Here is a 26,307-nt window from a genome sequence, read left to right as displayed (position 1 = left end):
TCCTTCAGCTTTGAATCTGTAAGCAGTGTAGCCACACTGGCTGTTGCAGTACACGATTCCAGTGTCATAAATCTGCAATTTTAACTGAAGTGGCGGGTGGTTTTTAAACTGTGTAAAAAGACCAGTATTGTATTTCATTTGTCACTGTTGACATTTTAAGTGCGCATGTGTATTTTAAATCCACACTCTAAGAGCTTGGTGAAAAATATCTACAGTGTTCACTCTTTGGAGCAGGTCTATACTACCAAAGAAGATCGGAAGGTTGGATTATCTGGGTTAGCCAGAACATGAATCTGCCAGTCCTCAGTTTTTTGGGTAGATTGATGAGTACAGATTTAAAGGTAACTGGCTTTCCATTACCATTTATCAGCTGAGAAAAACTGAATAAATGGGGAATATAAACTCATTCTCATTTTTCATGAGTAGAGATATCACAGGTCAGACTGTATTATGATGCTAAGAGACTGTCCAAACTTTTTTATTCTAGAAATTTATTAGAAATCACTTGAAATTAATGGACCATTGAATGAGACAAATTTATTTTATAGTAATATTTATTGAAATGTAATCTTAGAGTTAAGGGTCCTGGAAGGGTTGAATGGTTAGGTTGTTTTACTGAATAACACCAGTGCAGTACTGGCTCAGTCAAACAGATATCCTGAAAAAAAGTAAATATTCTCCAGACGTGACAGTTTGGTTTTTGTGGCACAATAAAGAAACTGAAGCAGGAGTATATTGTATAGACATGATTCTTAATGTTTTTGAAAATTTTCTGTTAATATCAGTTGGGATCTTCTCCATATTAGATTTTTTTAAAATTCTATATTAAAAGTAAGCAGCTTAATTTCTTGTTGTAGAATTACGCTATTACACAATTATTAGTATACTCAATTTCTAACATTGAAAATGTGGAGAAAAAGTAAAAATAGTTGTTAATATATTAAGCCTTTTAAAAAACCTTTTTTTTGTTTTTGAGGAAGATTAGCCCTGAGCTAACATCCATGCCCATCTTCCTGTACTTTACATGTGGGATGCCTGCCACAGCATGGCTTGCCAAGTGGTGCCGTGTCTGCACCCGGGATTTGAACCAGCGAACCCCGGGCCGCCGAAGCAGAACGTGCGAACTTAACCGCTGTACCACCGGGCCGGCCCCTCACAAACTTGAATACACAGTCAACCTTACTCAAAGACTGATTGGCATTGGGCCATTGGAATATATTTTTGCTTCTTACTGTATTCTCAAGTAATTTTTTACATTAAACTATAAAACACAGATTTTTATCATACAAATGTTAAATAAATATTTTCCTATGAAAACCCCTCCGTGTTTCACTCTATTGCGCTTACTAGAGGCAGTTGCAGTCGGCCTGTGGATGTGGGGAGCCGACAAAGGGCCTGGAGCTTCCGCGGGGAGGTCCTCGGAACCGATCCCCCCGCAGATAAGAGGGACGGCTGTATTCTGAACTACAACAGTGCTGTTTAGTTCAGATGAAGAATTACACTAACAAACCAGAAATTTGTCGTATATTTGAGTTGTATAATCTGGTTAAAAACTGACGCAATCCAAACCCTACCCATTGTAAATTTAACAAAGCATAGTTTAAAAAGAAACATCTAGAAAGCAAGTCTATTTATATAAAAATTCCAACAGAAGGTAATGTGATTTAATAGGCCTAACAAACTTAGAACCAAAATTTAGAGAAAATTTATATAAATACTTTTTCTTAGAAAGTTGCTCTATAATTCAAGCAATGCACTGGGAATTCTACCTTCATAAAATGGTAGTATAAATAGTTGCCTAGTATTACTTTCTAGTTTAAAAAGCAATTTTATGTGCTACCGTCTGATCAATAATGTAAAAATGTATAATTAGAAAAGCTTAATTCTTTTAAACTGTCATTGGTTTGTAAGTGTGTACATTTAATGGGCAAAGAAGTCTGAATGACTGAATGTAATATATGTGAAATGAATATATTACAGTCTATTTTTGCCATAAAAGTAAATATTGAAGCAAGATTTGTGTGTGAATATAATAGCGCAGTTAAAGCTATTTTGCCTCTTTTTTTCACTCTAGATCTTATTGCATTGGGGCATATCATTAGTCCTATTTCCCCATGGGGTTATTTTAAATTACTACACACTAGATTGCCAATCTGACATCACATATCTCTGCAGTAATCAATCACTGAAGAGCTAGAATGCATCTTGCAAAATAGCCAGCTTTAAGTACTTAGGACATTTGGGGAACAATGAATGCATTTGAAGAATATGTTTGTGTGCTTCCCAACAAAGTCAGCTCCCAGCAGGTCGGCGGGTTTCCTCACACTTCCGTCCTTGCAGTGGAACTTACTGTTAATTGTTGAAAGTCCACTTCATTTTTCAGTGGGGTTGTTTCTGGACCAGTAAGAGCAGCATGGGAAACTTGTTAGAAATGTAAATTCTTGAAGTGCATCCCAGATCTAAACATTCTGATTCAGAAGCTGTGGGGATGGGGCCCAGAAATCTGCCTTAACAAGTTCTCCAGGTGAATCTGATGTACGTTAAAGTGTGAGAAGCACTGCTTTAGTAATTAAAAAGCCGTAGACAGATGTTCGACATAGATCTCAACTTGAGATTTATAACATAGTCAAACTATAATTAATAGGCACTAAAGTTTATTTAGGCAATTTTTATTAGGTTAATGATATTTACAGTTACAGTAGGCTGAATAATGGGCCCACAAAGATGTCCATATCCTGATCCCCTTTAGTGGTGAATGTTACCTTACATGGCAACAGGGACTTTGAAGGTGTGATTAAAGTTCCTGAGATGGGGAGAGTGTCCTGGATTATCCAGGTGGGCCCAAAGTAATCACAAGAGTCTTTCTGAGAGAGCAGGAGGGCCACAGTGAGAGATTCGATGACAGAAGCAGAGGTGTGAGAGAGTTAAAGATGCTACACAGCTGGCCTTGAAGATGGAGGAAGGGGCCACAAGTGAAGGAATGCAGGCTGCCTCTAGAAGCTGGAGAAGGCAAGAGACAGAGTGTCCCTTACAGCTTCCAAGAAGAATGTAGCCTGGCAAAATCTTGATTTTAGGACTCTGACTTCCAGAACTGTAAGATAATAAATGTGGGGTTTTTTCAAGCCGCTAAGTTTGTGTAACTTGTTCCAGCAGCAGTAGAAACGGGCAAGACAGTATATTCTTCCTCTCAGGAAAAAGTTGACAGTCAACTCACTTGTTTTAAGAACCTAGAATGAGGTGAGTATGGAAGTCTCATATCCAGGACTGCTGGGTGTTTTGTCTCAAAACTTGAATGTTGGTGAAAGTCAGAATTCCTGAGGCAACAAGGTTGAGTTTGGAGCAAAACTTTCCTAACCCTAATTCAAAGGTATCTTCTTCCTGGCTTTTGAACTACACATATGGACTTGTTCTTTTGGGATATGCCGTTATTGGCTCCATCTGCTGATTTTAGAAGATCTTGTTGGGTGGCATCTTTCATCACTGAAGTGTGAATCAATTTAGCAAACTGCTTTCCAGACTAGACCAGCAGGTGAAGGATGAATTGGTGTTTCTACTTCTAGAGGTAAATTATTTTAATTGTAATTTCCAAAGACCCTAAGAATTAAGAGAAATGTTAGCAAATTTAAACTAAAATATTTTTGGATCATCCAGTCCAAACTCTTTTAAACCAAGGCCTGGGGTAAAGTAATTCACTGGTGACCACACACTGAATTAATCCACTTGGCAAATTGTCATCTTGCCCCATAAAAGCTGCTCTGATCTTTTCTGATTGGCTTCACTGGGAAAAAATGTGGGCTTTTTAAAGTAAACCCTCCCAGAAAGATGCTAATTTATATTTTGCGCCATTTAAAATGTGAGCAAATGAGAAAATTTTCATGTAACTTACCAATTTGCTACATTCTCCCTTCTATGTGGGGAATTTGCACTTTGAGTGTAAAGAGAAGAGGAAACGTCTGTCCTGTTTCCCCCATAACCTTGTCTGTAGCTAATCTCCCCTCCACCTCAAACACTCTCCCTCCATGAACAAATGCCTTCATGCTCGAGCAAACAGACCTGCTGATCCAAAGAGAAGTCAGTCCTTCCTCTTGAGAAACTGACAGTCTAGATGGGAGACAAACTGGGTATGTAAACAATATTATAATTCATATTGTAGATATGACAGAGCCCAGAGCCCAGAGCAGGTGGGACAAATGTTGGAGCAATCATCAAGTTTCACTGTTACCTTCAAATTGGGCTGTCACTGAATGCCCCAGAGGGCAGCAGAGGGGAAGGATATTTTGAGCAGACAGCAAGTGCGAAGGCACGGAGAGAAGGATCTCTGCGTGTTTAGGGAACAAACAATGAGATGTGACGGACACTTAGGATGCCTGGGAGAGGATGGTGACAGATGAGCTGGGAAGGAAAACATGACTTTATAACAAATGCAAAGGGGCCTGTGCTTTATTAGCAAGAGAACACTCTCAAAGGCAAGAGAGTGGCATAGTCTGTTTTAAAATGATAATAGCAGCCTGTATTTCATTTTCATATAACGTATTTAATTCTTACAGCCCTGTGATGAAGGCTCTGTAATTACCCCCATTTAACAAATGAGAAAGCACAAGGAAGCTCAGTCACCCAGCTTAAGGTCACAGCTCATAAGGATCAAACCCAGGCAGTCTGGCTTGAAAGGCTCATGCATCACGCCTCTGTGAATCAGAGCTGAGGATGGGCTGTGGGAGAAGAGAACGGGAGAGAGAGAAATTAAGATGCTGCTTGAAGAGTCTAAGCCAGTGTTTCCTGAACTTAGCATTCACTTCCTACTTTTCCACAACTTAGGCTGTATCCAAGAACCACTTTTAATATTTCTTTAAACTAACTCATTTTTTTTCTTTTGAGGAAGATTAGCCCTGAGCTAACATCTGCTGCCAATCCTCCTCTTTTTGCTGAGGGAGACTGGCCCTGAGCTAACATCCGTGCCCATCTTCCTCTACTTTATATGTGGGACGCCTGCCACGGCATGGCTTGCCAAGCGGTGCCATGTCCGCATCCGGGATCTGAACCTGCCAACCCCGGGCCACCGAAGTGGAATGTGTGCACTTAACTGCTGCGCCACTGGGCCAGTCCCCTAACTCATCTTTTTAAACTTAAATTTTAAAGGGAAACCTGAGGACAATGACAACAAAACAACAGGCACAAAAGTTAGGATGGGTCATGACCCCTAGACAAAAAGCTGCACCCAGAGTTAGAGGATGGAGAAGGCGGGAGATGTCAAAGCAGGGCAGGCAGAAGCAGGTGCGGGGCTGGCCACAAAGGATGGAGAAGCGACAGGAAGACGGTTACTGAGAATTCCTTTAGCAAGACGGCGGCTCCAGCAAAGGGAGGAAAACTGAGCTGCGGTAGTGAGTGAGGGGTTTGTGGATTTTGTGGAAGAGTGGGGCTGGGACTGACAAGAAACCCTGAGGGCAAAGAAGATGGAGTCCAAGAAGCGAATAGAGTGGTGAGGGGTGACTGATGGATACCCAGGCTGGGAGCCATGAAGACGGTTGAGGATATTTGAGGAGGTCTGAGGACTGCAGGAAGGGGACAGTTGGGGTGGCTTAGAGGGTTGGGGGAAGAGTTCCAGAGGTGAGAGCTGAAGGGCTGAGGAAGGGCGGCAGCAGGGTGACCGGGGACACAAGACATTGGGGAGAAGTGGGTGGGTGCTCAGCCCACCACAGTGTATCTTGCAGGTTGTCCCTGAGCCTGAATCCTGCACACAGGGGTGATGGTCAGCTTCCCAGAAGTGAGATGAACTTGTCATCCATATGCCACCAGAAGTCAGCTCTAATCCCTCCAGGGCTAGCATCACCTTTCGGGAAACACTGGTGTGGGCAAAGGATGGTAACAACCTGAGTTAAAGAACAGGATACTTGGAGGCCATTGCTAAGTTTCTAGAAGAACAGTTGGGTGATCATTATTCTGTTTCATTTTTTTATCCTCCACAGTGCCTACGCATGACACTTTGTAAATAACAGGCACTCAAATATTCAATTACATTACTGTAGGTGGTTGAAAAGACCTAAGTGGAGATGAGTCTTCTGAGGCATATCTAACTAGTAAGGCTCCAGTTCATGAATTCAAGGGCGAGGGGGGAGTGTCAGACTGGGTCAACAGAATACTTTCCCTCACAAGAAAGGACAATTTTTCAGATGGCTGACAGACTGCCCTAGCTCACTGATATCTAGAAAGGCCTTGAGGCTTTAGATATTGCCGGAAAGTAAGGAAAAAGAAATTAAAGATACAGTAGAGAACGCTTAATGTTTCAAGATCCACACCAGATCATAAGCCATTCCCCAGTGGCTACAAAAACCACTTACGTCTGGGTAAAATACATTTGCCTGAAAATCAACTTCGGTAATTGTTAGCCAACAGCCTAAGGTGACCCCAATGATTCTCACCTTCTGGCATTCACACCCCCGTATAATGTCTCTATCCCTTAACTGTGGGCAGAACCTGTGACTTGCTTCTAACCAAAGAATATGACGAAGGTGATGGAAAGTCATTCCTGTGACTGTTGTTATATGACTCCATCTTGCTAGCAAAGGGCCAAGTGACAGGGAATGGCGGGCAGCCTCCGGGAGCTGAGGGCAGCGTATGGCCAATGGCCAGCAAGAAACTGAAGCCCTCAGATCTACAGCTCCAAGGCAAGGAATTCTGCCAACAACCTGAAAAGAGTTTGGAAGCAGATTCTCTCCCCAGTTAAGCCTCCAGATGAGACCAAAGCTCTGACCGATACCTGGATTGTAGCCTTGTGAGAGCGGAGCAGAGAACTCAACAAGCTGTGCTTAGACTCTCGATGCACAGAAACTATGGGATAAATTATACATGTGTGTTGTTTAGAGCGAATTTTATGGTAATTTATTATACAGCATAGAAAATGAATACAGAAATCTTAATACATAAAAGGAAAAACAGGAAAAGGATTATTGAGTTAGTGACCATTTGGGATCTTTATTAATGAAGATCAAACATCCAAAGGGCAGTCCCCAATGCTCATTTCCATGATTTTAAGAGTTGGTTCTTCCACGTCGTGATTATTGTCACCTTTGACACCGCGGAACTGAAGAGGCTGGGAGAGTGCTGTGCTGAGAAGACATAACTCAGCTGAAGTCTCAGCCTTTTCAGTGTCATTATCAACTTCAATGACATTCACAGAGGTTTCTTGGTCTGTGAAGCTGCTTGAAATACTTGGATTTTTTTCATCCCAAATTGAAGGTCCAAGATTTGTTTCATCATTCACCTGTCGAATTATAACCCCTTCTGAATACTTTGACTTATAGACGGGTAGGAAAAATTCACCAGGTGAAGACAGTATCTCGTTCTCATCCTTCGGTGCAGACAATAACATATCCAAGGCCTTTTGGTATTCTTGGCGTTCCTGTTGAATTATTGTATCTTGCTCATTTTTATATTCATTTTGTTCTGAATTCTTAGCCTTTTCAAAATCAAGTAAATTCAACGTATTAACATCGTCTAGCTTTACTGAGTTTTCCTTGGATGTGCAGCCTAAATCCACCTTCAGGACACGCAGCAGGTGGCGCATTTTTTCCTACGAAAAAGACAAGAATAATTACATTAATTAAGCTAGTCCAATTGTATTACTTTTGAATCAGCAGGATTAATACTTCTCCTTCCACACTCTGCCCCACCCCCCAAAAGTGCAAGGAAAAAGGTGTTTGCTTTTAATGCATTCTTTGAGGGTATGGAAAAACTTCAAAATTCTTTCCAGGGGCCAGCCCCGTGGCTGAGTGGTTAAGTTTGCGCGCTCTGCTTTGGCAGCCCAGGGTTTCACCGGTTCGGATCCTGGGCGTGGACATGGCACCGCTCATCAAACCATGCTGAGGTGGCATCCCACATGCCACAACTAGAAGGACCCACAACTAAAAATACACAGCTATGTACCGGGGGGATTTGGGGAGAAAAAGGAAAAATAAAATCTTAAAAAAAATTCTATATTAGAATTTTCTAATGAAGTTCTAAAGAAAGACAAACCTCCTCCAAATGATGTTTATTTTGTTTTATATGTCGCTCAAACAGTCGTTCTAAAAACCTACGAACGATAAACAAAAATATTAATGTCTCAAAATCAGAAAATCAACAAAACATAAAACGACCATGCCATAACTAAACTACTTAAAGTTGGAAAATATTTTTCAGATTACTCTTTTCTCTCCAAAGCTAAACACTAATCCTTCCCTGTTTGTTAAGTTCTCCATTGTTGAAGCTAGTATGGCTTCCACTATGTGCTCGTTTAAGTCATATAAGGGATGCCAATGTTTCTGGAAGATTGCATGCTACTTACATTTCTGTGAATAAAATATTCTAAATGAGGTCCAAAAATCGCCCCCACACATCCCAAAAAGCTTTCTCTTTCTTTTCTCACACACACACACAAACACCAAAACCTCTCCCTCTTCTATTTCACATACACACCACCCCCAAAATCCTAACCTTAAAGAAAATTCTCTGATAAAGAGTTATTTTACAATGCTTCCCAAATTATACTTGAAAACATTCCACTGATGGTAAATCCACATAACCTAAACGTTATCACTTATTAAGCACCTCTAAGTGCTAGACATTTGTGACAGACACATAATAATCATTATACCTCTAATCATGACCAATAATGGGAGAGAAAAGTATTTTCAAAAACAGTCTAAAGATGAAAAAGCAATGTCTCTAGAATGGTGATTTCCCTCCCTAAGGTCACAAGCGATAAAGAAAATTTAACCTAGATGTATCTTGCTCCGGAGAATTTATTCTCTCAACGACACCATGCTCGTCTCGCCATCACATGCACATATCAGTAAGTTTCTTGAAAAACAACTCATTTGTTACCATTTGTTATTATTCATGAAGTTACAAGCCAACTTTGGATTTAGTAGTTCTGAATTATTTGGCAATTTTTAAAAAGCCCAAGAAATCCATGTTCTACATTTTACAACTAGGGTTGATGTTTTGGACTATTTCACTCCTAGCCATTTTTCTATGCATAAATACTTCTTTACCAAAACTAGGATTAAACAATACATACTCTTTGGGTCCCCGTTTTGTTTTTTCTTACCAATTATATATTTTGAACATCTTTCTGATGCAATAAATTCACTCCTACAACATTAGTGTAAATCTCCGAACAGAACGGACTTTTGGAAATATTCTACAATCTATTCAACCAAACCTTTGCTATTCACCATGGAGGCCGGTTCCATTTTTTGCTGCTATTGTAAAAAATGCTGCAACAAACAGCCTTACAATCTAAGAGAAAAATTTAAGTTTTTTAGCATAAATACATGTTTTATGCAAACTTTTTTTGTTCTTTTTTTGCTTTTAATCTTTGCTATATTTTTTGATTACAGTTGGAATCTTAATACTTTTGTTGTGTTAAAAAACATACAATTTACCATCTTAACCATTTTTAAGTGCAGGTCAGCAGTGTTAAGTATATTCACACTGTTGTGAAACACAGCAAGGCAACGTGTTCATCTTGCAAGTCTGAAACTCTACACCATTATGCAAACATTTTAAACCACCTTTTTAAAATGAAAGAGGTAAATAGAATTACTGTGAAAAAACTTAGGGTCTTTCTGGTATATCTTTTTGTACCAATAAAGAAACTGCTTTAATTAAAAAGAAAAAGCTTCACATAGGAATAGAAATCACTCATTAGAAATGTCTGCACTTGACATTATGATGACAGGGAAAGCGAGTAGTGCACATGATGGGGGCCTATGATACGTAACAAAGTGGAGCTTAGTGCTTAACGAATTTTAGACAAATGTTCAACTTGATTCAGGACCCCACAGTTTCTGTAAGATATGAAATACCTTATCTGGTTGTGCAAACTTTCCATTTCACTTACAATATGCAAACCTAGCTTTTAATTTATCTTCACTTTACTAGTAACAGTGTGTACTAGAATGTACCAAAATGTAACATTTTGGAATATAATGTAACAAAAAATGCTTGCTTCTGATTCTCATGACAATTCGAAAGAGTAAAATGAGATGATGGATCTTTGAAAATAAGCAAAAATTTACTTTACTAGTCTTATAACTAATAGTCTTCTCAATTGTTTTTTGTAGACTTCATGGGATTTTTACGTGGATTGATAGTGTTATGTGTGAATAAAGACAGTTTTACTTCTTTCTTTCAAATATGGATACCATTTATTTCTTTTTCCTTTTTTTGTGATAGGCTTTTTTGCTTTTTTTAATTGAGGTATAACTAACATACATTATATTAGTCTCAGGTGTACTACATAATGATTAGATATTTGTACATATTGTGAAATAATCACCACCACAAATCTAGTTAACCTGTGTCACCATACATGGTTACAGAATTTCTTTTGCGTGTGATGAGAACTCTTAAGATCTACTCTCTCAGCAACTTTCAAATACACACTACACTATTATTAACTACAGTCACCATGCTGTACATTACATCCCCATGACTTGTATATTTTACAACTAGAAGTTGATTCCCTTCACCCATTTCACCCCCCCACCCCACCTCTGGCAACCACCAAGCTGTGTCTATATTTAACAGATATAAAAAGATTTAAATGAATAAAATCTGTGTTCTTTTCTAAAAACTCCCCCAAACTGTGAACTTGCTTTAAATTATGAATTAAACATTCTTTACAATTTGCTATCAACTATAAGCATATGGTCCCCCAAGAAAGCAATATAATTTTTCATTTCCTAATATGTGGAAATACCTTTAAAAAATAAGACCAAATTAAGAGTATTTAATGTACTGTTCAACCACCATATACAATTTAAAATATCTAACCTGTTTGAAAATAAACCAAGTTTCAAAATTTCATCTGTTATATCTTCAATGAAACTCAGATACAATAGTTCTTCTTCACTGTGAAGGCAAAGTAATATAGAGCATAAAAATTATTGCTTGCTTAGTCTGAAAACTATAGGAAACAGGAGTGCCTACTTAGAAATATCTATCTCCACTATTACAAATGTACTTCTATCTCGCATTATTAAGGGGAAATTATAAAACAAACATATTGTCTACCTTCTCAAATTATGCAAGGATAAATATTATAATGAGAAAATATTCCTAAATAGAGTAAAATTTCACAGATGTCTGCAACATTCATCCAGCAGTAAAAAATAAGCAGGAATTAAACAAAACAAAAAACAGAGAGCAACCAAGGGCAAGAGGGCAGCCAAATGTGATGCACTGGGGGCACGTGTTCCCCAGGAGCGTTTTAAGCGTCCTTTGGCTCCTGACCACGTGCAGCAGCAAAGGTCTGAGCCCCTCTGCATGGCGCTTCTTAATTCTTCATCTCCACTAAGCAAAATGAAGAGGCCAAAAAGATCAGAGCGGATTTTTCTCCCAAAGGGAGGCTGCAGGGAATACTGCCAGCCTGCCCTGGAAAGAGAAACTAAAATATCTGAACAAACAAGGGTTCGCATATAGTAAGTGTTCAATAATCCTATATATTAGAAATAATATGCTTCAGAACTTCTAAAGCACTTTCCCACCACGACCTAAGCTAATCTTCAGAACAAGCCTGTCAGGTGGACTGGGTAGCTATGGTTTTTCCCACTTAGCAATGAGTTCCCCAAGGGGAAGAAAGGCTAATAAGCACATTGCCAAGGTCATGTGTTAGTTAAGTAGCAAAGATAGATTTTTTAACTAATCTTCTAATTATAAATTCACAATCCTTTTTAAAACTGTACTATGGCACTTACCTGGTATAACCTACCAATTTGACTAAGGTTAACATCTCAATATAACCTGGAAACACATATTTCCCTATGGAAAAAATTTTTAAGCTGGTCATTATGATAAATTGTGTCAGGATTCAGTTATGTCGTTAGTTGATTCCCAGCTTTTTATTCAGGTATATTCAATTATAATATTTTACTTTACTTTAGATAGAAACTACTAGAAAAGATAATATTTCTTTCTTTAGGTCATTCTGTGTATTGGTTGTAGACTGGCTTATAAATCTTAAGTCGCGAGTACTGGAGCATCATGAATTTCAGGACCGAGAGGTTCGCAATGAACCATGCAGCCTTGCCAGGTGAGAGCTCCCTGGGAAAGGCCTGAGGGAGCGCGGGGGCCCGCCCTCTGGTCCGCGATGTGCCGCCTCATCCTGCCCTCTTTTAAATCTCTGGTCCCGTTTTTCTCCCACCTCCTTCATCTCAGATCCAATCTCTGACACTGGAAATGCACTTGACAGCTGAAACCATCCAAGGCATGTTTTAGGTTCTATATTAACTGCCAACCTATTACTTTTATTTAGGTGCAGTATTCCATAATTACTAAACACAACGAGTAGTTTTTAAAAACAGCGCCTCTGCACGGCATGGATAGTTAAAGTATTCGCATACGGTGACTATTTAAAATCACAAAGGATTAACCCTCCAACACTCAGGTTCTTCAGTACTATCTGTGCCAGGTAAACTGGTTAGCATCACTGCTAGAGGATTTGTCTTGGGGAAAATCATTTTTTCATATGAATGCTGACGGCAAATAATATAAGCCAGTGTCTCTTTTTCCTTTATTCATGAATTCATTTAAACTTTGACAGAATACTCACTTTGTAAAATTTCCTTAGGAAAACTAATACTGCCACTGAATTGTAGAACACGAAAATAGAAGAGAGCACATGGAATTAAATAGTACTTATGTTGCAAATACTGTGTGTCTTCTATTTGGGAAAGCAGTTAGATAAAGACAGCTGACGTGATTTCTCCTGTGAGCTGTTTACCTTGAGGAAGAACACTGACGAGCACCATCTTTAACCTTGTCCCACGGGGAGCCAGGCACTTCTACAGGTAAAGGGCTTATTTTCCCTTGGGTACCAACTGTCATACAACTAGATGCCTGGAGCTGCAATGAGGAAAGTAAGTTTTTATTTTGCTTCAAAAATACACTATGAGAGCAGAAATAAAACAAAACAGCAAATTCAAAAAAAAGTCAAGGTAAGAGATATCCAGTGATATCTCTGTAAAAAGTGACTTACAGTCTTAGGACAAGGAATGTCTTAGAATACATTTATCCATCCAATCAGGACCTTTTTCTTAAATTTACTTAAAGTAAGATAAAACAACTTCTGATTTCTTATATTTTAATGAGGGATATTTTAAATGACATTAAGAAACACCACCAATAAATATATAAGAGAAAATGAAACAAATTTGCAAGTTTTAAGTAAATTTAAGAAAAAATATCCTATTATTCAGAAACTCAAACCGACCATCTGTTTCAAATGCCAACATAACAAACATGTAGAAGCAGTGGCAGCAGCTCTGGCAGTATGAACAATAGTGACAGAAACAATGGCAAAGAATCGTTACTATGGGCCACATAATGTACCAGGCATTTACTTGTATTATTAGAGTTAATCTGCACAATGCTCATTTATATAAAGTGCTTCACACTTTTAAAAGTGCTGTTAAAATGTGGGTCTGCTCATATAAGGCCCCTATTAGCTTCCTCAAGTAGACGGCTGGCGGTGCTGATGGTGGAACATGGGACAGACTACTTTCTTACAGGGTTATGGATAAACATTTGGAACACAATGCCATAAAAGTGGACTTATTCTGCTTTAGTTTATCTAGTTATCTACAGAGCTAACTCTCTTCTTAAATCTGAAGCTGGCTGTAGCCATCACTTATTGAGGCCTTGTCAGGCTAGGCACTTTAACTACATCATTTATTCCTCCCAATAATCCTGCACATTAAGTACAGGTTTTCTAGATGTGGAAATTCAGCTCTCAGAGGATAAGCGATTTGTCCTTGGGCGCTTAAGTGGCAGGGCCTTATGTCAAACAGTTATTAATGGCAGAGACAGAAACCTACATTCCTCTACCCATTTTCAGAAGGGAAGAGGGAAGTTGAGTGTGGATTAGATTTTATTCTTCTATCCCTGAATCTGTGTTTGATATTTTAATAGATAAAGCTTTATATAAACAATAAATTTAAATTACAACACAAGAGTATCATTAATACCCCTAAAATAAAAATAATCAGTTAATCTCAAAATCAGACTTAAAGCTGTAATATTTCAAAAGAAATGATTGCTAAGCATTCAAAATATAAACACTGTGAAAAAGAGCTTTATGGTCTAGAAAAAAGTAAAAGCAAACATGAGAATGATACCCATCTATTCTAATAAAATATATAATTTCAAATAATGTAAGCAGTGGCAATTCGTTAAAAAACATACAGGCATAAACACTAAAACAACTTTTCTGGCTCATTTAGTGATCCAAGTCTTCTTGGAAAGCAACATTTAAGGTATTTTATTCATCTACCCATCTATCCAGCCAGCCCACCTACCATCCAGAAAAGATGCTAAAAACAAATGATCTCCCAGATTGGTCAGGATCCTTCCGGCCATTCACAGAGAGCTACAACCACTTGTATACAGGGAGACCTTCTGTATACTGGCTATATCAATCATATGCAAGAAGTGTCACCAAGAGGTTATTCTTCACAGTCCAAACAGCTATACATATTCTATGAAGGTAAAGCAGCTGTAATTCCAATGTGGAACACAAAGAGATCTCATTTTCATTACCTCTGAATCTTTGAAGTTCTTAGTCTTGACTGTCTCAAAATCAGGTTTAAAGCTGTAATATTTTAAAAGAAATGATTGTTAAGCCTTCGAAATATAAATACTATGATACTGAGATTTATTGTCTAGGAAAAAATAAAAAACATAAGAGATGAAACTGACCTATTCTTATTAAATGCATAATTTCTAATTAGATAATCAGGAAATAGATATGGATTGAATTATATTCTTCTTTTTCCTTTTTTTGAATAGCAGCTAGATTTCAGCTGGACAGAATGGGACTAGGGAAATGGAAATTACTATCTTCAAAAGCTACCATAAATATAATCAGAAAAGTGTATGGTAGACCTGTTTCCTCATTTCTCTCTCACTTGACAAGTTCTAGCATAGATTCAGTCCTGAATTCTCTGATTAAATGTACGCAGACTCATCTGATGTTACTGTACCTGTTCTCTATATCCAGAGAAAACAATACTAGTCTGAAAATGTTTTTTACTTTCTAAAATAACTAAAACCTAGTACCAGATAAATATTTGCTTATATAACACTAGGAAAAACAATCACAAACCAGCTAACACAATACTTTTACAAGATTTGTTTGTTTCTTCAACCATTTGGCAAACTTTTACTGAATATTCATTATGGGTTAGGCACCATTATACATGAAAACATTACTGAGGCAAATTATACTTAATTTCCAGAAATTATCTCAACTGTCTAAATTATTCCTGGGGAGTCATTGCTATACAAGACTGGGGTCAAATATTTGCAGGGAAAGCAGCACAGGGGTAGTTAGATAAACAGTTTTTTTCCCCCTCTATAACCCACTGTTTTGCCTTTTACTTTTCTAAGCAGCATTTTTCGGGTTTTTTGTGAGGAAGACTGGTCTCGAGCTATCATCTGCTGTTCATCTTCCTCCTTCCCTCCTCCTCCCACCAAAGCCCCAGTACACAGTCCTGTGTCCTAGCTGTAGGGCCTTCTAGGCCTCAGCACGGCCTGATGAGCGGTGGGATCGGATCCAGCAAACCCCGGGCCGCTGACGTGGAGCACGAACTTAACCACTCAGCCACGGGGCTGGCCCCCGTTTTGCCATTTTTAACGTGAATCAACAGACACATTTACACAAATGCTGTTTGATGACATATTTTAAAGATTCTCTGAGTATAATATTTAGAAACCTACACAAATTCTAGTACCATGTTTGAAACAATAAATCAAGGTAAGCAACATTTCATGTTTATACGCAGCTTGACAAGCTTAATAGCTATTTTTTCAACCATTACACTGAGGGTTCTAGTGATACATGCAAAATGAAAAGTCACATTAATCTCATTCTAACCAAAAGGGCACTACCAGACCTTAAGTCTGGCACATAAGGTAAATGATATAAAATAAAGAATATTATTTAATTTCTACAACATCCTGAAGAATTTACTATTGGCTGTTAAGGTGCCATACCTGCTTATTAATCCAGCCTGGGTTTCAGCTTGTATCCGTTGATCTGTTAAATCCTTTTTTCTTTTGGCAGGTGTGTAATATCGATACTGTGACAGGAAAGATTTCGCTTCTGTTTTTAAAGTGCGTGGAGTGAATGGCAAATGTCTGTTAGAAAAGAGTTCAGAATGTTTATCCAAAAGGTCCCCACTAGGTGCTTTTGAAATAACTAGCTCAAACCGGTAGGAATTTGGGACTGTGCTCCTGGGCCTTCTGCCATACACGGTTCCGGAGCATGGTTTCCTGGGCCCAGAGGTGGTGTAATCCATGCTGGACTGGGAGGAACTGGAGTTCTTCTCAGGACTGTTTGTGAGCACTTTACTGGATTTAGGTGCACTTAGGTGTAGTCTCTCTGAAGAAGTTACTCGTGACCTTGTAAAGGACGGAAATCCATTCACTTCTTTGAGTAACACACCATCCTCATCATGTGGTTCCCCTGAAGGCTAAGAACATTTGGTTTGATAGTCATCAGTTACATTTACAAATTCATGTAATTGGGGATCTCCAGATTATACAGTAAAAATTGGCTGCCTCAGGGGTCTACGAAATTAACTTCAATGTTCCTAACATGTTAGCACTGTGTATAAAGTTCTACTCAAGTTTTTGAATTATTAATATACAAAAATATAATTCTAAATTTAAGTAATAGCAATCATTTTCCTTTCTGAAATTAAAAAATGATTAATAACATGTATTTATATTTGGTGTCTTGAACTAGTGTTTTGAGATCTACTGGTAGATCTCAGTTTTATTTGAAAGTTTCCAAACCAATCGTGAGCACCAAACGCCTTCTCAAGCACTGCTGGTGGCAGCATCCTCCCTTTCCTGTCTTGTCATTATGTCAGACTTCAGTGCCACCAGCTCCTCTGTGACTTCAAGGCTTTGAAGAAAGGAAAAGGAACTTCTCACAATGTATGGAGCCCCGATTTAAATAACTGATATTTTAAATATAATTAAGAAATACTTATTCCATAAAAATTTCCTATGTTTCTCAACTTCTCCTCACGAACGGAGAAAGCTTTGAAAGGGAAGGCATTTTGTCAAAACTGCTCCATTTCTTTTTGGTTTAACTTTGGAAGAGCTATTTCTACAAGGCATCCATAAAGTCTAAAAACAGAGATAATGCTTCATTCTCTTACAGATTAGATGCCCAAGAAGCCTTGCCTATGATTCGAGACTTTCTGGACACCTGTGTATCCTTTACGAAACTGAGGCACTTTTAGGTAGAGGGGAAGTTAACGGAAAGTACAGAAGATGAGATGAAAATGCCTAGGATTTCGGCACTTATATCTGCCCTACAAGCTCATGAGGAGAAAAACAAGAGGAAGATGAACAAGCTGAACAGGGGAAAGCTGGGCACTTCCTGTGTGCAAGGGACTGTTTTTGCCATTGGACAGAATAAAGAGGAATACTCACTGCTACTAATATGCATCAAGTGTTGACCATGTGCAAGGTACCGTTCTGATTCATTCACAGGGACAACTCACTTAATCCTCACATTGTGGCGGTACAGTTACTACCTCCACTTTACAGATGAAGCAGCTGAGGTGCAGGGCCTCACAGATGTGAATCCAGGCTGAGCGTACGCTCTTCATTATTATATCATATTAACTATTTTAAAGACTCACTAGGGAATTATACAATTTTAGATTTTTTACAGCATCAGGAATCTTAAGTTGACCTTAACTGTTTTCCTGTAGAGAACAAGACAGCTAACCTCAGTACTGATTGATCTAAGCGAGGAAGCTGCAGATAACTTGACAGTTGATTACAGCCTAAAATAGATCAAGTCACCTATTTCCTCTCCAAGTGCTTTCTAACTCTATCCCAAATACAAGGTAAAATTACTCAAAGTAAGTATTTTAACATTAAATTTTGAGTCACTAGGGTAGTTTGGTTAATGAGTTCAAGGCAGTTTTAAAAAGTGCTCCCAAACTAGACTCACACTGCAGCTTATATACCAGAAGAGTTTGGCTCCTTGGAAGAAATTTCTAAGAACCATCTGAAAAATCCTATAGGGCCATTAAATAATAATCACAGGAATTATTTATACTTAGAAGAACAGCACAAACTGAGATCAGAGCAGGCAGAAAAGCGTAAGGCATCAGATTACCTGTAAGAAAATTCTTATAACAAAATGAAACACCAAAGAAAGTCTTTAAAGGCAGAAGTATACTCTCATCTGTCTGCAATGGGCTGGAAAAGTTGCTTTTGAACTGACTAAAGGCATGAAACTTTTCTGTATTTTTATGTCTCATAACCTCTACCTTATATTCTACTTGCTCTTTCCTTGGAAACCAGTAGAACACAGTATGAAATCAATTGTACCAATATGCTTTTTTGAGATTATTTATTTTTTTCCTTTAGTTGTGAATATCAGAAAGCTGGATGAATAAAATTTTCACAGAAAATGTGTAACACACTGGTAAATTCACTAAAATGTGAATAGCAGATCACTGTAAAGTCTAAAATCAGAAAAGCGTTCATCAGTTATACGTCAATGGAACAAAAAACTCGGGAACCTCGTAGCTATTGCTTCTTGTTCTTCTTGTCACTGAATCAGTCATCAAGTCCTGGGGATTCTGTTTTCTAAATATCTCTAAATGTAGTCTTTGTGTTCTTTCTGCTGTCTTAGATCAGGTCTTAATCACTTCTTTCCCAGATTACTGCAACTGTCTCATAATTATTCTGTCCTCCTCCGCTGCCAGTGCAGTCTTTGTAAAGTGTCAGTATGATGACATAACTTCCCAGAGAAAAACTGGTCTAGGGCTTCCTCACATTTCTCAAGGAAAAAAAATCCAAATTTATTATTATGGCAGAAATCCCCTTTGTCTTTCCCTCTGCCTACTGATATATCACACCTTCACGTGCAATGAGAAGAGCTGGAATCAAAAATATGACACTTTGGTACCTAGTAAGCAGAGCAGTGAAACTGGCTTTTACCAACAGGGAATAGTTTTTACCACATCTTGGGTGCTAGGGGACAGAAATCAAAGCTCAGGGATCAATCTGGACAGTCCAGGAGACCATGCTCATGAACCTGGGATCTTCTCAATGGCTATACCTCTACTAGGTGACTTGCAAGGAAACTTGGCCATCTTGAATGCTGGAATTGAGTGGAAAAGGAACTTTGCCCTTTGAGAATCTGAAAACACATGCTGCCCGCACACAAGCTTGCAGCCTAAATTTGCATTACCCAGACAGCCCACAAAAACCTTAAGCCAAGACAAATGACTCGTTTTTTTCTGATACATAAACTATAGTGAGATAAAAAGGCTAGGGAAGGAGAAGCTATAGACTAAAAGAAATTTATCAGCTGAAATTATTTAGATCCCAATCCTAACAAAGTAAACAAAAATTATGAGACAATGGAGAAATCCAAACACTGGATATTTGATGATATTAAAGAATTATTAATTTTTAAGGCATAACAATGGTATTGTGGTCTTCTAGATAAATATTTATGGATGAAATTATATGATATCCAGGATTTGCATCAAAATAATCTGGGATAGGGGTAGTGAGTGAGGATATAGGTGAAATGAGCCTGGCCGTGAAGTGATCATTGTTGCACCTGGGGGACAGGAACATGTGGGTTCATTATATTACTGTATTTCTGCAGATGCTAAAATCTCAAAATTTCAAAGTTTAAAAAAAGAAAACACCCCACACAGAAATAAAACAGACTCCCAGTTTCAGCTGAGAGACAGGGAGAGATGGAAAGAGCATAGCTCTCACCATTACAACAAGAAAAAAGATGGAAAAACTGCAAATTAATGATTTTTCTTGAACTAATGAGAGCACTAAGGTCATAGAGCAAACAACTAACCTGAAATCTGGAGAGAGACAGGCACCTGCAGGGAGAAAGAGGACCTGTGCATTTGCTTATGAGACAGATGCCACTGAATGCCACACAACATGGTAAGATCACTCTAGGAGTTTTTAGCTAACTGCTAAGCACCGAGTGTAGACTAGCATGAGAGTGTGAAACCTCTGAGACTTGGGGAGTTTGTACCTTTTTGCAGGATTTTCCTCTAGGAATCCCAAGAGGAACTCACAGGGAAGAGCAGAGAGAATCCTGAGAAAGCTTCCTCTTTCCCCTGTTCTCTTGGGGTGGTTGGGGGAGGGCAAGAGCAGCCACTGCAGAAATTCCTCCCAGATACATTTTCTCTCTCTCTCAAGGAACAAAAACCTTATTGACAGGGGGAAATTCCCTTCTTATTTGCCACGTAACAATCGTGGAAGAGACATCCCATCACCTTTGCCCTATTCTATTGATTAGAAGCAGGTTACAGGTCCTGCATACACTCAAAGACGAGGGATTCTTTAAGGGTGCGGGTCATTGTCGGGGATGACATTTTAGAATTCTGCCTACTACAGTGGGTCAAATAGAAAGTACAAAATAAGAAGGCAGAAATAACACATTAAGTGCTTCCACTTAAAAGACAAAGATTATCAGAGTGAATAATCTGACCCACTTAAAATTTTAGGACCTACCCAAAACAGCAGGATTAAAAAAATGGAAAAGTCGCAGCTGGCCCCGTGGCCGAGTGGTTAAGTTCATGTGCTCTGCTGCAGGTGGCCCAGTGTTTCGTCAGTTCGAATCCTGGGCGCAGACATGGCACTGCTCATCGAGCCATGCTGAGGCGGCATTCCCACATGCCACAACTAGAAGGACCCACAACTAAGAATATACAACTATGTACTGGGGGGCTTTGGGGAGAAAAAGGAAAAAAATAAAATAAAATAAAATCTTTAAAAAAAATGGAAAAGATATACAAAGGGAATACTATCAAAAGAAATCTGATTTAACTATATCACTATCAGAAAAAACTTGAAGACAAAAAGCATTAAGGTAAAGAAGTTCAAAGCACAGTGACCAAGAAAATCTCTCTCTAAATCTGTACATATGGAATAACATAGACTCAAAATATATACAACAAAAATTGACAATACCACTAGGATAAATAGCTAAGTACATAATCATGTGAAAGATCTCTCTCAATAAATGATAGATTAATCAGACAAAAAGAATCAATAAGGGTAAAGAAGAGTCTAACATCTAAAAGATATGAAGTTGAATCTAATGAATACAGTGTATATCAAATACTGCATACAACAACTATAGAATATATTTTCTTTTCAAACACATAATGACATAGCACATTTAAAAAAAATTGTCTGGGGGCCAACCAAGTGGCGTAGTGGTTAAGTTCACACTCTGCTTCAGGGGCCTGGGATTTGTGAGTTCAGATCCTAGGCATGGACCTACACACCGCTGATCAAACCAAGCTGTGGCACCATACAAAATAGAGGAAGACTGGCGCACATGTTAGCTCAGTGACAATCTTCCTCAAGCAAAAAGAGGAAGATTGGCAACAGATGTTAGCTCAGGGCCAATCTTCCTCATCAGAAAAATAAACTAAATTAATTAAAAAATGTCTGCCTACTGGGCCATAAAATAAGTCTTAACAAATTTCAAGGAATGGGTATCATACAGAGAGATGTTCCCTGATCACAATACAGTTAGGCTAGAAATCTGTAACAAAGAGAAAACTAAGGAAAAAAAAAAAAGAGAGAGATCAAGAAACACTTCTAAATGACTCCTGGGTTAAAGAAGAAACTTTAATAGAAACTGTAAAATACTTTGAATTGAACTATAATAAAAATACCACATATCAAAACTTGTGGACGCAGCTAAAGCAGCACTTGGAGGAAAATGTATAGCCTTAAAAATGCTCATACTATGAAAGAGCAGAGGCTGAAAATGAGCTAAACAAAAGCAGGAAAAGTACAGAAAAATAAAGCCAAAGAAAGCCACAAGAGGAAAATAAAGATAAGAGTGGACATTAATGAAATGGAAAACAAAATGTAATACAGAGGATTAATAAAGTAAAAAATATGCCCTTTAAAAAGACTAATAAAAGTAACAAATCTCTGGTAAGAATAAAAAAGAAAAGAAGAATAAAGGCACAAGTAAACAACTTTAGGAATAAAAGGGGGAAATAAAACCTATTCAGGAGTGGGGCCAGCACCGCTGAGTGGTTAAGTTCTCACACTCCACTTTGGCAGCCCGGGGTTTCACTGGTTCAGATCCTGGGCACAGACATGGCAGCAGCGCTTGTCAGGCCATGCCGAGGCGGCATCTCACATGCCACAACTAGAAGGACCCACAACTAAAAATACACAACTATGTACTGGGGGGCTTTGGGGAGAAAAAGGAATAATAAATCTTTAAAAAAAATATTCAGGAGAGGGGCTGGCCCCGTGGCCGAGTGGTTAAGTTCGTGTGCTCTGCTGCAGGTGGCCAAGTGTTTCGTTGGTTCAAATCCTGGGCGCAGACATGGCACTGCTCATCAAACCAGGCTGAGGCAGCGTCCCACATGCCAGAACTAGAAGGACCCACAACGAAGAATATACAACTATGTACCAGGGGGCTTTGGGGAGAAAAAGGAAAAAATAAAATCTTTAAAAAAAAAAATATTCAGGAGAGATTGAGAGACTTATGAACAAGTCTATGCCAAAAATGTGAAAATTTACATGAAATGGATAACTTTCTACATATACACAATTTATAAAAATGGTTTTATAATGATTTCAAAAATTGAATCAGTAGTTAAGAATCTTCTCACAAAGAAAACTCTAGGCCCAGATAATTTTGATGTTGAGTTCCATCAAATTCAAGGAACGAATAATTCCAAACTTACATGAACTATTCTAGAAGATAGAAAAAGAGGAAGCTAAAATTTAAAAGGGAGGAAACTAACAGAGAACTTTTTTTCACCATCCCTACCCAGGAGTATCCTGAAAACCTGCAGAAACTGTCCCATCCACCTAGTCAGCAACAACGAGTCAAGGTGAAGGAGACTTCTAGGAATCTTAGCTGGCGGCTTTGGTAAGGTTATATAATTTTCTCTTTTGATTTTACACTCATCAAGCAACATGCTGATTATGACAACACAGTGTGACTGATTATAAGAAGATGCTGTACTGTTTAAGCAAACATTATCTACAAGTCTGTTAGTCTGATCACCTTCTCATTTTAAACTAATAATTTAGGATCCTGGGTTTAAAAAAAAAGAAAAAAGGGAAATGATAGGTCAATACCAATAACGGCACATACTAAAATGCTAAACAAATCCTAGCAACTATATCCAGCAATGCATAAAAAGGAAATGCAGAATGACAAAGTTGTGTTTATACTAGGGATGCAAAATTGGTTTAACATTAGGAACTCTATTGTAATTCACTACATTAACAGATGAAAAAGAAAAATTACACCATCATTTCAAAAATGTATAAAAAGCATTTGATGAAATTAACATGCATTCAGGAGAAAAGAAAAAAATCTTAGCAAACTAGAAATAGAAGAGAACTTCCTTAACCAGATGTTAAAGGATGTCACAGAAAACCTATAGCAGGGGTCAGTAAACTATAGGATGCAGGTCAAATCTGGCCCGCTGTCTTTCTTTGTTAATAAAGTTTTACTGGAACACAGCTGCACTCATTCATTTGTATTGTCTCTGGCTGCTTTCCAATGGCACAACAGTTGTGACAGAGACTGTGTGGCCTGAAAAGCCTAAAATATTTAATATTGGGCTCTTTACAGGAAAAGTTTACTGACTCTGACCTATAGTAAACATGTTACCAAAAAGTCAGCTTGCACCACTAATTAAGTACCTTACAAACATGTGCTTTTAAAAGGTAAAAATTCTATCTTACCTTTTGTAGAGTGTTTAACGACTTAGAATTATTTTTAGAATTGGCACGCATTGCAGTTTTAGTTAATTTCAACCCCCTTTCACATCGTGCTAATTCCTTTTTGAGTTTTTCTCTTCGTTGCTGGTCTGCATCTGAGGGGGGAAAACAAATCTTTTGAAATATAAAACAAAATAGAAAAATTAATTTTTTAGTCTTGTGAGACTAATAAATGGCACATTTTTTTCCTTATGCTAAAAATGTTTACCCTACTGATATGTAAATAAAAATCCATATACTTTTCTGTATAAAGAGAAGCTAAGATAACAAATATCTAATTTATAGAAACTTTAAATTAACTATGTAAAGAGCACAAACAAGCTATGACAAACTGGCCAAGCTAAGGGCTCAGGAAAGCAATTCCTCTCAGATATTCATAGAGATATGAAGGTTAGAAATGCTTGGCCATGTTTGTCACTCTGTAATCAGCAAACGCAGAGTTCGAATTAGTCCACAGTCTCTCCCCCAAATGAAATATTATTGTTAATACCATCAGGGGCTATGAAAATCTAAGCGTTATATGACTTTAAAAAAAATGACATTACATTTTAAAACACTATTTTCACTCACGATAACTGATTTGTATTTCTCTTAACTGCTATTCATTGGAAAATAAAAAAAGTGGTTTCACGCTGTAGTGTGCTTTAGCTCAGGTACTGAGTCATTATCATAGTCTTATTGCATAAAGACAATGGCAAAATGAAAATAAGTCAAATTTCAGAGTTCAACAGAAGGTTAACCGCAAGTAAAATGATTTGTATTTTCATATAAAATTAAAAATTTAACATATTTTTTATTGGACTCTATCCCAACTTAACGGACAAGACAATTTCAAGTTTGAAATCACCCTGATCTAATTCAGAATTTATAAAAATTTCTACAAGTATAAAAAACAAAGGTAATTTATATATATTTAGAATTTCAACTATAATTATTCAGAAAAGTTGTAAGTCTGCTAAAGTAAATGTATTTATCATTTAAAATGTAGACTGAAACATTACTTTCAGCTTATTCTATCCTCAAATACTTGCTTAATGAATGTGTTAGCTAAACTTTAGTGGATGATAATGTTTGTGGAGTGAATTAAATAGAACTTTCTCAGTCAGATCTATTGTCTTATTCACAGGTAAAATAAGCAAGTAAAAAATATGACAAAGTACAGTCCTCAGATACTGTCACTAATAAAAACCCCAGTATTACCAAATCCGTCCAACGTATTCATTTAAGTAAAGCCTCCTCACAGCATACACAAAAATCTACTCTAACTGGATCACAGACCTGAATGTAAGAGTTTAAACTATAAAACTCTTAGAAGAAAACATGGGAGTAAATCTACAGGACTTTGGGTTAGGCAAAGATTTCTTAGATACAAAAGCAAAAGCACAAGCAAAAAGAAAGATAAATTAGACAATCAAAATGAAAAACTTTTATGCTTTTTAAAAAGGGAAGCCACAGATGGGGGAAAAATATTTGCAAATCAAATATCTAACAAATACTTGTATCCAAAATATATAAATAATACACAGCTCAATAACAACAAGACAAATAATCCAACTTAAAAACAGGCAAGAGATTTAAATAGATTTTTACCAAAGATATACAAATGGTCAATAAGCATATGAAAAAAATGCTCTACATCATTAATCATGAGTGAAATGCAAATTAAAACCACAATGACATACCACTTCACACGCACTAGAATGGTTATAATCAAAAGAGAGTCAATAACAAGTGTTAGCAAGAATATGGAATAACTGAAATCCTAATACATTGGAGGTAGGAACGTAAAATGGTACTGCCACTTTGGAAAACAGTTTGGCAGTTTCTTAAAAAGTTAAATATAATTTTCCATATGACCTATCAATTCCATTCTCAGGTACATACAAGAGAAATGAAAACATATATCTACACAAAAAACTTGTACATTGTTGTTCATAGCAGCATTGCAAAATAGCCAAAAAACAGAAACAATACAAATGTTGATCAATTGATGAACAGATAAAATATGGTACTGTGCACATAATGGACTCATATTCAACAATTAAAAGGAATGAAGCACTGATACAGGCCACGACATAGATGAATCTCAAAAACATTATGCTAAATGAAAAGCCTAATACACAAAACCACATAAATGCTTCCATTTAGATGAAATATCCAGAAAAGGCAAATCTATAGAAAAAGAAAGTAGATTAGTGGTTTCTTGATGCTAGAGGTGGGAACAGAGAGCAGCTGCAAATGGGTACAAGGGATATTTCGGGGGAGACGGAAGTATTCTAAAATTGGTTTGTGGTGACAGCTGCACAATTTTGTAAACTTAGTAAAAATCAGTGAATTTTATGGTATGTAACTTATTTGTCAATAAAACGGCTATAAAAAGTAAAGCCTTTCTAATGCATTAGAACATGGAATAATTTAAACAATTCAATAAACTACGTAGAGATATTCTAGTTTAGACACTATGAAGATTGACATTATCAA

The 26,307-nt window shown here is 37.6% G+C and overlaps 1 protein-coding gene across 3 annotated transcripts in view; it reads right to left on the bottom strand.

Moving 5' to 3' along the window:
* Nucleotides 1–6,944: 6,944 nt before the first annotated feature.
* Nucleotides 6,945–26,307, bottom strand: part of SPATA7 (spermatogenesis associated 7) — a 32,392-nt gene continuing 13,029 nt past the window's right edge. For all 3 annotated transcript variants that reach the window (XM_023628225.2, XM_023628224.2, XM_070249743.1), the window contains 7 exons: nt 23,791–23,921; nt 16,033–16,511; nt 14,578–14,629; nt 12,764–12,885; nt 10,816–10,893; nt 8,011–8,068; nt 6,945–7,567 (listed from right to left, as the gene is read on the bottom strand). In XM_023628225.2, coding sequence (XP_023483993.2) covers nt 6,983–7,567; nt 8,011–8,068; nt 10,816–10,893; nt 12,764–12,885; nt 14,578–14,629; nt 16,033–16,511; nt 23,791–23,921 — 1,505 coding nt within the window. In that variant the 3' untranslated portion in view covers nt 6,945–6,982. The remainder of the gene's footprint in view (nt 7,568–8,010; nt 8,069–10,815; nt 10,894–12,763; nt 12,886–14,577; nt 14,630–16,032; nt 16,512–23,790; nt 23,922–26,307) is intronic.

This window comes from Equus caballus, chromosome 24, assembly GCF_041296265.1.
Source record: "Equus caballus isolate H_3958 breed thoroughbred chromosome 24, TB-T2T, whole genome shotgun sequence".
Taxonomy (NCBI): domain Eukaryota; kingdom Metazoa; phylum Chordata; class Mammalia; order Perissodactyla; family Equidae; genus Equus; species Equus caballus.
This window is presented reverse-complemented; position numbering and strand designations above follow the sequence as displayed.